The sequence below is a fragment of the Sorex fumeus genome, unplaced genomic scaffold (genome assembly GCF_029834395.1).
Source record: "Sorex fumeus unplaced genomic scaffold, SorFum_2.1 ptg000098l, whole genome shotgun sequence".
NCBI classification, from domain to species: Eukaryota; Metazoa; Chordata; class Mammalia; order Eulipotyphla; family Soricidae; genus Sorex; species Sorex fumeus.
In genome coordinates, this window is record NW_026606155.1 from 43,058,570 (window position 1) to 43,070,623 (window position 12,054).

A 12,054-nucleotide genomic window follows, 5' to 3' on the forward strand; every position below is an offset into this window, starting at 1 on the left:
AGGTTTACTTATAGTATGAGTAAGGTCTGAGGTTTTAAGATATAAACATGGTAGGCTGGAGAGCTAGTACAATGGGTAGGGTGCTTGCCTTGCACGTAGCCAACCTGGGTTCAATTTCTGGCATCCCATATGGTCCCCTCAGCACTGTAAGGAGTAAGTTTTGAGTGAGCAGGCTAAGCAGGGTCCATATAAAGGTATAATAAAAACCCACTTGCTATGAGAAGAGAGAGATGGTATTAATTTGTATGTGTACATCTTGTAATTATAATCAGAACTTCTCAGGTTCCTGGGGATCTCAGATGGGTCAATAACTTATATGTCAGTCCCCTTGGCAGTGATGGATAAGACATAAGCCTATATGTTAAAGGAATAAATATGTTAATTTGAGTCTCCCCTTAAGATATTGTGTGTTTTTGGTCTACATATGGAGTAAACCCTGAACATCACTGTGCGGGGCCTCCCCAAAACAAACAAAAAATATATAAACATGGCAATTGTTGTTGATACCATCATATTATATAAATGCAATTCGTTGAGAGAGTAGAACTTAAAATTATCACTGAGGTGGAAAAGGTAAATATGTAAAAACATGGGTGTATTAACACATTGAGGGGGATGCATTGACAATGTGTTGTATCACAAATCCAGTGGGCCCAGTAACATCTCCATTGGAGACTTTGTTGTTACTGTGTATCACAAATTGCCAAGATAAGTTGTTTAAAAACCTTACAATTTTGTGTTTTTACCTCAATAAAATTGAAAAAAATACAAAGCAATAACAAATTTACCTTATAGAATAATTGTTTCTTATGATAAATTTACTAGAAATTTGTTTTGGACAAGACTTTAGATCTGATGCAATGGAGTTTCATCCCTGGAACACTGAGTTTCTTAAGCTCTTCTCAGTTACAGGCTATTGCATCTGGGTGAAATCCAGAATGATGATTCATGGTCAGATTCCTTCCCTCTGCAATTGTAGGCTTTATTCTTTTGAGTTTCTCCCTTTCCTCATCTTTCTTTATTTTTATTTTCAGTAATATATTTTATTCATTTTATTCTAGTGTTTGACTTTGGGGCCACATCTAAGCAGTGCTTCGAGGGGCAAGCTTCTGACTCTATACTCAGAGTTGCTCTCCTCTTTCTGAATGCAAATATGCTCCAAGCATACTTTGAGAGTTCCCCCATTTTTGAGTGCCCAACCTTCAGCTATTAGTAATGTGGCCATCAAATATTCTTATTCATTTTACAAACATACATGAAGAGAAGTTCCTTGTTATGATTTTTGGGACCCACAGGTCACTGTCACTGTCCTCCCATTGTTCTTCAATTTGCTCCTGAGGGGTAAAGGAATCAAACTCCGGTAGGCCATGCTGGCCATGTGCAAGGCAAACACCCTATCTCTGTGCTATCGCTCCAGCCACAGGTATGTTAGAGATATGTTCCCTACTTAGGAGTTAAAAGAGAATTTGTTTAATGGTAGAAATAAGAAGTGGAAAATGCCATAACAGATTCTGTATTGTTTTATGGACTCTCTTCATGTTTAGGCCTTTATACATCATTTTATGTCTGAAGTCAAGCTCAGCCTGGCATGAAATTTTGTTACTGAACTGAAATTCACATAGAGACTGGAAGAGGTTGAGGAGAAAACCAGGACCACCACATAGAAAAGGGAGCATGTGGGTCTGCATTCAGCCCTAGCAGGCTAAGCAGGGTCCATATAAAGGTATAATAAAAGCCCACTTGCTATGAGAAGAGAGAGATGGTATTAATTTGTTTGTGGACATCTTGTAATTATAATCAGAACTTCTCAGGTTCCTGGGGATCTCAGATGGGTCAATAACTTATATGTCAGTCCCCTTGGCAGTGGATGGATAAGACAGAAGCCTATATATTAAAGGAAGAAATATGTTAATTTGAGTCTCCCCTTAAGATATTGTGTGTTTTCGATTTACATATGAATGCTCTACACCTGTTTTGTCTCAGCTAGATAATAGAAGTCACACCTATTTAGGGCCTACCATAACAAAAGCTATTTCTAGTGGCTTTAAAGATTAAACTATAAGGGGAGAAAAGGTACTTGCAAAATTAGATCTTAATTGTGCAAGATGCTGACAACTGTTCCAGTTCCAACTTGAAGATTTCTCCATAAACAAACAAGCAGACGGGCTAGTCCCACGGTGGGAGTCAAACCAGGCTCTATGCGAACCTGCTCCTGTCTGGGGCTTCATCCTTTGGGTTCCCTCCACCAGCGCGGCCCAATACAACACCCACTTGCCCCCCCTTTCACCAGGTCCGAAGGCACATTCGTAAAACGCATACACTAGGTTTCAATGCTCATAAGAAAAACAAAAAAAAACTTGTAAAAATTAATTTTTGAATACAGTTTAAAACAATGTGCCTATATTGAGCTAAATAAGATATTAAGACGAATCCCTCCCTTTCTCTCCCCCATTTTTTTTTTCTTTTGCTGTGACTCCCACAAGATCAACGTGACACGCATTCCTAGTCCAGATGATCGCCACGATCCCTTTCAGCTTTAAGACTCGGCCAGGGGCACCGTGGACACGTAATTTCACAGGCCCTGATTTCCTTGCATTGCGAACCCGAAGGATTGGCCCGCAGAGAGCGCGCTGGCGCGGAGCAGGCAGGAAGATACAAACCGACCCCTCCCGCTTTTCGCCAGCGCCCCAGCGGCTGGGGAGGCCCCCGACTCCCCGCAACGGGGACTCGGCGGGTGGAGACGAGTCTGCAGGCCCCCGGGCGTCCGGGCGCCGAGGGCGGGTGCACGGCCGGGCGGAGCCGAGCGGGGAAAGGGCGGGTGCGTCAGTTTCACGCGCGGGGAAGGAAGCCGGCCGGAGGCCTCCGGGACAGCGGGCGCGGGCGCCCGGGCACGTCCGCAGGCTCGGCCGGGAGGTGGCAGACGCTGAGAGGCGGGAGAGCCGAGGGCGGGCCTGGGAGGCGGCCCGGAGGTGGAGCCGTCGGGGGCCGGCCCGCGCGGGCTTCTTCTGCGGACGCACGGCCTGCGCCCTGCAGCTGGGGACTTGCCGGCGCCGGCTGAGCTGCGGCCAGAGCGGCTATGGGCCGTGGCTGGGGCTTCCTGATCGGCCTTCTGGGCGCCGGGTGGCTGCTGGCCACCGGCTACAGCGGGCAGCAGCCCCCGGAGACGGCGGCGCAGAGGTGCTTCTGCCAGGTGAGAGGTGTGCGCGGGTTTGGTGCTCGGAGCCTTCGGCAGCGCGCTCAGCTCCGCGCGCCCGGACCGGCGAAAGGCTGGGGAAGAGCCGGGGCACGACTGGGGGTGTGTCTTTGCAGCTTCCACTCGGCGCCTAGACTGAGCCCCCCCGAGCTTCTGCTCTCTCGGCCCGGCCGGCCGAGGCTGCTGCTGCCGGTCCGTGTCTGAGTGGATGTCGGGGTGGCCGGGTTTCCCGGCTGCAGCCCCGATCTCGGTACGCCCGCCCGCGCTTCCGATCAGGCATTGGCGAGAGGTGTGGGCGCACGCTGTTTCCCACCCGGAGGGTTTCTGCAGAGAGTGCGCTGGGTGCTCGTGTGCCGGAGGCTCCGTTCGCAGAGCCTGGGGCTTTTCAACTTGACCTGGGGCTGTGTAACCCCGGTAACCTGTGCCGGGTGCCTTCGCCTGCCCTTCTGGCCCCAGTTGAGCGAGCTTTAGGATGGAGAAGGACTTTTCTGTGGCTAATCCCAACTACCTGGTGGCTTTGAGGCCCTTTTCCTTGAATGTAAGGAGATTCTCTTACCGTATCATCCATAGAGTTGATTGGAATTGGGAAGATGACCCTTCACCCCCATCCCACCCCCCAAAATAAAGGAAAGAAAGAAGACAGAAAGTTTGATCACAAGCTTGTAATCATTTCTTGTTAGAAGTGGGTTTCTAGAACACCCCCTCCCCCAGAAGAATCTTCAGTATTGACTACTTTAATATCTTCCTCATAGTCACCTGTTGGCTTCTGTTGACAAAAGATAACATTTTACACAAAGTTAAGGGGCGGGCATAAATGGTTTCTTTTAACTGATTGTATTTAAGGATCAGAAATAACGGTTTTCTTTGGGGGAACCACACCCAGCTGTGCCCAGGACTTACTCCTGGTTCTATACTCTGTACTCAGGGAATCACTGCTTGTGGGCTCGGGAGACCATATGGTTGCCAGGGACCGAACCCAGGTGGACCACAGTCTAGGCAAGGGCCCACCCCCCTGTACTATCACTGTGGCACAGAAATAATGTTTTGTGTTTTATATATTCTATTTTAAAGAGAAAAGAGCACCTTAAATATGAGAAAAAGAGATATCTTTCAGTGTTGGAAATTCTAGGATTTCATAGTTTTGCTTAGTGATTTGGGATTGAGTCGAGTGTGATAGAAGACAGTATAAGAGAAGTTTAAAGAAAATTTATGTTCCTTTATGTTCAGTCATCAGTCATCACTTAAACTGTGTCTAGATAGAAATATTTTCCTAATACAAAAATCATTTAGATCCCCTTTATCTTTTACAGTAAGAAGGACTATACTAATATTCTGAGTGAGCCAGAAAAAAAAAAGATCAAATTAAGTGACTAAAGATAATGTCCTAGAAGCGGAGACTGTTGATTTCAGTATAATAAGTGAAGCAATAGTGTTCTTTAGTTTAGAAGGTAAGGGGATAAGAGAGGAGAGGACACAGTGATAAATAGGCATGAAGAGAAAAATGGAGACAGGTATTTGGATATGCACACAAACAGCACGAGAAAGAGAAAAGAAAAAATCAGAAGGAAAGGATAAGGGGAGATAAATTGTGCAAATTATTAATTCAGCAAACATCAGCACAGTGTACACAGATCTGAGTATTTGGAATACAGAAATAATTATGGCGCAATCTTTTTAGTTTATTGAATGGTGAATATTCTGTCGGGGAGATGTGGTGATTCAAGGCATTAAAAAGAAAAACTAGTTTGTAAATGTTGGCAGAGATATAAACTTTTAGTTAATCTTATTGATTACAGGACACTTGAATATTTTTCTGGAATTGATTTTTCAGTTGGGTTGAGAATTTCAAGTGAATCATAAAACTAAGTTACCATATGCCTGATAGATGTCCCAAAAGCATTTTCACATGTGCATTTACTTCATAACAGTGCTTCACTGTTGCTGAAAATACTACCAGGCCAATGAAATAGGAATAGTTCATATAATCCAAAATGGCTACTTAAAAAAAAATTTGGGGGGCTGGAGAAAAGATAGTACAGTGGGTAGGGCACTTGCCTTGCATGCCTCCCAACTATGCTTGATCACTGGCACCTCATTTTGTACACCGAGTCCCCACCAGGAGTGATTCCTGAATGCAGAGCCAGGAGTAAACCCTGAGCACCTCTGGGTATGGCCACAAAGCAAAAGTAAAACACTACCCAAAAGCCCCCAAACCAAAAAAGAAATGGATTAATTTTTTAAAATTTTGGAGTACATTATATATATATGTATATTTTAGCAGATCCACCTGTCTCATGTCTTGTTTGTGTTGGTCAGAATGGCTGTACCATGGAAGATATATGTGATAACATATTGGGACATGGGTGGGAATAAGCCCAGGATTAAAATTTGGTCAGGAATCAAAATATAGAAACTTTGATGTTTGCACTTTATAAACCATAGTGTTTATATAAAGCGTAAGGGGAAAAATTGAAAAATATAAATAAGTAAATTAAATTAAAAAAAAAGAAACTTTGATGTTTGAAACGTATCTGGTAACAGGGATATTTCCATTAACCGTTGAATGAATTATTATATATGTTTGTTGGTAATCACAAAACACTGTAACACTGTAGCACCATTCTCCAGTTGCTAATGGATTTGCTCAAGCGGGCCCAGTAACGTCTCCATTGTGAGACTTGTTACTGTGTTTGGCATAAAACATCACAAACCACAATCACAAAATACAATAAAATTAAATACACTAAGAATTCTTTGCTAAATGAGTTCACTCTGATAACTTTTGATTTGTGGGGATTGGAGGCATTTTGAAAGCACCTAGGGGCTACTCCTGCCTCTGTGTTGGTTGGTGGCCAAGTTCTGGTGGTGCTCAGGGGATCATGCTTTTTCAGGGCTTCAGCCTAGACCTCCTGGTTTGCAAAGCCCATGCACAGCCTCATGAGCACTCTCTCTGGGCCAGTAAAATGTATTTCATGCTTCATTCAAATCTGAGGAATTCATTCTTACAGTGCTTTGGAAAAATTAAAATCTATGGAAGGACTAGAATATAAAGCCATTATGGAGAATGTGGATTTTTGTTGTTGTTTTGTCAGTCATCACAGACTAAAAAATACCTCTAGTCAGAAAATTGTAAGCAAGTAGCCAGTATTACTTTTCTTTCTCTTGCCTTTTGTATTTGGCTAAAACCAGTCAGAACAAGGAATAAGCACTAGAGCCTCCCTCCACAGCTGATTTTTTTTTTTTGTTAACTAGTTCTATATTCTTTTGGGGCTGCAGATGTTTGGAAAATTTAAGTGGCAGACTTAAATTCCCTCCCCTCCCCACCCACTTTGCATCCCCTGCTCCAACCCCCCCCCCACCCCCCAGCCATTTGATGAAACGTCTTGTGAATTGCTTTAGGGAGCAGTAAAAGCCCTTTCCCTGGAAGGAAGCATATATGGGATTATTAACATTTTTAGGGAATTATGTTATGTAAGCTTTATACTGATGTCTACTTTTTGAAATGGTAACTCTTATTTCTGATTTGTATTCATTTAGGAAAGTTGGAATGTTAAGGGTTAAAAAAAAGCTACCAATATGAATCAGTAGCTTGATAGGATCCTTAGTTAGTCCTGACCCCAGAGCCTGCACAGTGACCATTGTCTTACCTGCCTCCTCCAGGAGGTGAGTAGGTGGCAATTGCTTTATTGCTTTGAAATAAAAGGCCTTCAAAGGCTTTCCAATCTCTAAAACAGGGGAGAAATTTTAGCTGCTCCTTCCTTCTGTTAAGGGCACTGGGGCTCTGGGGCCCTATTTAATCTGCTCCTTTCCAAGGCTGAATATCCCCAGAGGCCTAGAGCCACAAGCTTCAAGTCTTAATTTTTAATCATTTTCGTGTGTGTTTAGGTGGGGGGTGGGGAGCAGGGAGGTTTGAACATTCTGGCTGTACTCAGGGCTACTCCTATCTTTGGGTTCAGCAGTCACTCCCAGCTGTCCTGGGGAATTATATATATATCTGCCTGTCCCAGGCTTCAAATCTCAACATGCTTCAACCCCTCTGTATCTGTGTAGTGTATGTATGTCTGAGAAAGGGGGTTTAAGGAGACGGATGAATCTGAAAAATTTCAATTGTTTCTCTTCGGGATACTGCATGAAGTCAGGTTATTTATTTCTCTTAAGCAGCAGAAAAGTTTATTGAAAAGTAGCAGAGATATAAACTTACCAATGGGAAACTTCCCAGCAGAGCCTTGTGCAGCCTTGATCAGCCCCTGGCCTTTGAATTTGTTTAGATCCTGGTATGTTTCCAAGATTGTGCCCTGGGAAATGTTAACTGCATTTTCACTTAGTCCTTTTCTGAAACTATTCTGGTAACATGCCTGGTTTTCTAGTTTCTAGAATTGGGTCTGGCATCAGACCTGCCAGAATTCCCGCCAGATATCAGGTTCAGCTTCCTGTTGGCAGGCTTATGGCAATGGGCAGAGGGCTGGAATTTCTAAGTTTCTTCTTGCTGCTCCTTTGCTGGGCTCTCTACATCTCTAGAAACTCCTGCCACCCCTGCTCTGCCTTCTTGGCTGCTCTGCCACCTGGCATTGTAGTGTATACTGCTCCTGCAAGTTCTTTCTCAGGCCAGAGGAAAATGATTTTCAAACCTACAGTTATCCTGCTGTTTCTCTCTTTAAGGTCATGAGGCAGTAAAACCATTTGCTTTCGGGGTCTCTTGCCTTCTTGGGGTTATTTTATAGGGTTCTTTGAGGAGATAGAGCAGTAGGATGGAGAACTGGAGGGATGCTTTTACCTTGTGTGAATGTGTTTACATGGCCTCCTGTGCTCCTGTGCTGGGGCCCTGAGCGCCCTAGGTGTAAAAATACTGAGTGGTAATTAGATGGTGGTTACTGTGTCTGCTGAGTGGCAGTGGACAGCATTCATTCATTCCTCACCTACCTGTGGCCCAAATAGAATACTAAGCACTAAGAATACAAATATTTTTAAACACCCGTAGTTTGGCTCTAAACTTTTGGGGAACTTGAGAGAGCCACACCTGTTGGTGCTTAGGGCTGACTCCTGACTGCTCTCAGGGATCATTCCTGGCAGAGCTCAGGGACCATATGTGGTGGCAGGGATCAAATGAGGGCCTGCCACTTGAAAGATGAGTGCTTTACCAGCTGTACTAACTTTCTGGTCTAAGGCTCTACATTTTTTAAAACTCTGGTGGACAGGAGTGAACTAGATCGTTTCAGTACAATGAGGGGATCCCTACAGAATTGGTTTTGTTGTAGCCTGTGGGAGCGACAAATCCCACAGTGGTGAGTGTTCCCAGCAGGCAGTTCCCAAGAGGCTGAGCGTCATCTGAGTCCCCAAGATTGATTATTTTTGGATGTTGTTGTTCTGGGGCCGTAGCTTGCGATGCTCAGGGATCACTCTCAAGGTGCTTTGAGAGCCAGATGGGATGTCGGAGTGGGCTGTGTGCAAGGCCCTACCAGCCATTCTATCTCTCCAGCCCCACAGGATTTCTCAAGTTGGAAAGTGGAATGCTTCACAGCCTTCCTCTCAAGTGTTTGTTTTAATATTGCTGTTTGGCATGTGTCCATTTGGCCTTCTTCATTTTTGTGCCTGCTAGTCTTTGTATCCATCAGAAGTTGCAGCAGCAGACTTTTTGGTTTATGTTTTGGGTCACATCCTGCTGTGCTCAAGGTATACTCTTGGCTGTGTGCTCAGGGGTCACTCCTAGCTGGGCTTTGAGGACCATGGGCAGGTCTAGGGATTGAATTCTGTTCAGCTGCATGCAAGGCAAATATTCTAGCTACTGTACTTTTTCTCTGCTTCGATGCAGTAGCTGCTTTTTTTTTCTGTTTGTTTTGATGTTAGGGCCACATCTGGCAATGTGTTGCTTTGAGCTCTGCACTCAGGGATCATTCCTGATAGAACTTGGGTGGGGAGGGGTCTGTGGGGTGCTTGGGATTGAACAGGTCAGCCATATGCAAGATTAGTGTCCTTCCTATTCACTATACTCTCTCTCTGGCCCGAAGCAGTAGCTGTGTTAGGAGTTTCCAAATTCTGCTTTTGTTGATGCCCTCCACTCCTTCTGCTTTTGTTGTTTTTTGTTTGCTTGCATACTTAGTTGCTGCTCTTTGCAAAGACTATACATATAGTGGTGGTGCTCCCTTGCATGTGGTTGTGGGACTCCTCAGGGATTGCCTACTGGTTGTGGTGCTGGGACACGCTTGACTTTGGTGCATTAGAGATTAAACCCTTGCTTTGGCACTGGGGTGACCCTATCAAAAGTACTGTTGGTGCTGAACATTGGGGTTGAACACAATGATGTGGGAGATGCTAGGGACTGAATTAATATTAAGGCCCCAGACCTGCAAGGCAGGCGGTTGGCTTACCTTTGGCACAGGTCCCTGGGACTCAGAGGCTCTGCTTTTCAGGCTCAAATAAAATAAGTATTCTTTAAAAATTAGATTACCTAGGCCTTAAGCCACAAGCACTTTTGTTTGTTGCTTACCAAAATTAGGACTCTAAAATTCTTGTTCACTCAGAATTTTTAGTAGGAAACAAGGACAAATTAGCATATGAAATGAAAATAGCTGTTACAGTGACAAAATATGTGGATCAGATTTCTAGAAACTGAATTAGTAAGTCTCAAACTATTAACATTAGGCAAATTGATGGGAAAAAAAGGCATAGCATTTGAATAATGCTCTCCTTGTCCAAAATTTCTATCATTTAGGTGAAAAATTTTTGTTACTATTTTATGTTATTCTAAGGTTAAAAAGTATTGTAATATTTTTACATATTCACATATTCCACAAGGAAAACATCTAAATTCATAATTTTAATAGTATAGTTTATAGTAATTAAGCATTATTTGATCTAACTGCTAAATATTCAGATCGAAGTTTGATAATATTTTCTATGGCATACTATATATCTGAAATATTTTTTCTAGTTACTTTTCCTATGTAATGATATATTTGTTACTTAAAACAATGTATAATTCTGATAGATATTTGCTTAGCTCCAAGTAAATACCCAGGACTTTAGCTTTAGCACTGATAATATTGTCCTGTTATATGATCCCCACTGCATTCTAGTATCTGACAATTTGATTTAATGAACACAGTTAAGGTGTTCATTTCAGGCATTGAAAGATCAGTGTTGGCTTTGTGGTTAATTTGCCATATCAGCACTATTAATGATAAGTAATTTTTTTTTTTTTTTTGCTTTTTTGGGCTGGAGTGATAGCACAGCAAGTAGGGCGCTTGCCTTGCACGCAGCTGACCCACAGCTAATTCCTTCGTCCCTCTCGGAGAGCCCGGCAAGCTACCGAGAGTATCCTGCCCGCACGGCAGAGCCTGGCAAGCTCCCTGTGGTGTATTTGATATGCCAAAAACAGTAACAATAAGTCTCACAATGGAGACGTTATTGGTGCCCGCTCTAGCGAATCGGTGAACAGCGGGAGTACAGTGCTACAGTGCTTCAGTGCTTGGCTTTTTTGGGTCACACCTGGCGATGCTCCAGGGTTACTCCTGGCTCTGCACTCAGGAATTAACTCCTGGTGGTGCTTGGGGAACCATATGGGGTACTGGGAATTGAACCCAGATGGGCCGCCTGCAAGGCAAATGCCCTACCTGCTATGCTATTGCTTCAGCACCCCGGTAAGTAATTTCTAAGCAACATTTAAAAGCTACTAAGATTATTATCACCCTATTTTTAGGATTATTAAATCTTTATAATGAATTATTACCTCTTTTATAAATGTATCACTTCTTTTTTATACATCCACTGAGCTCTGTGTCTGGCCTACATAGCCTGCAGAAAACTTAAAGGGAAGACAGAGACAACTGTAAGAATAGAGAGTCAGGAACCCCAGACATTTAAGTAGGCTTGGAAAGATGAGTAAAAATGGGAACTTAAAATTCCCAGGGAATCCAGATAGAGTATATTCTCTATCTCCTGTCTCTTCTGTTTCAAAAATCTTAACTCTCTGCTCACTGGCTTATTTGCTCCTCAGTTCACATGATAGAGTGAGGTGAGAGGTTTTTTTTTTTTTTTGATTACTAACTATAGGGAGTAACAACTCTCAATTCCAGATTTCTGGAAGGAGGATAATTACATTAGGTGTCCATTCCTGGTTAACCTGAAGGGCAGGGTCACAGAATGGCTAAAGGGGACTCTGTGTGTGTGTGTGTGTGTGTGTGTGTGTGTGTGTGTGTGTGTGAGAGAGAGAGAGAGAGAGAGAGAAAGAGAGAGAAAGAAAGAGAGAGAGAAGCTCAGTGTACCCTCCAAAAGGTATGTACTGTATTCCTTTAGATATGTATTAAAACTAATAGCGTCATTATATTTTCATACTCCAGCTAAGAACATTAAAGGAAGAAAGAATATTAGGGTTGGTTTAGTAGAGGAGTCTTTTGTCATTACCATGTGGAGAAAAATAATTCTGTTGCACTTAGACATTTGAATTTAATATTTTATTTTCTTTCTAACAGGTTAGTGGTTACTTGGATGACTGTACCTGTGATGTTGAAACCATTGACAGATTTAATAACTACAGACTTTTCCCAAGACTGCAAAAACTTCTTGAAAGTGACTACTTTAGATATTACAAGGTATTTTTATTTCCACTTTTCCCCCTCTACTCCAGTACCAAATGCCTTTATTGGTTGCAATAGGATATGGCAGTTAGGTCTGGATATGATTGTTCCAGTTCCTAGGTGGATGCCAAAGACTATGTAGCTGCTCCCAAAAGCTATTTCTATTTTATTTTTTACATGGACTTTATAGTTTAGGGGCTAGTGTGATAGTACAGCACATAGGGAGCTTGCCTTGCATGTAGCACCACATATGGTACCCTGCGTTTACCAGATTAACCTCTGATCACT

General features: G+C 43.2%; 1 protein-coding gene across 1 annotated transcript in view; it reads left to right on the forward strand.

Moving 5' to 3' along the window:
• The first annotated feature begins 2,554 nt into the window (after positions 1–2,554).
• Positions 2,555–12,054, forward strand: part of ERO1A (endoplasmic reticulum oxidoreductase 1 alpha) — a 58,571-nt gene continuing 49,071 nt past the window's right edge. The window contains exons 1-2 of the mRNA XM_056133755.1: positions 2,555–3,190; positions 11,662–11,781. Coding sequence (XP_055989730.1) covers positions 3,077–3,190; positions 11,662–11,781 — 234 coding nt within the window. The 5' untranslated portion in view covers positions 2,555–3,076. The remainder of the gene's footprint in view (positions 3,191–11,661; positions 11,782–12,054) is intronic.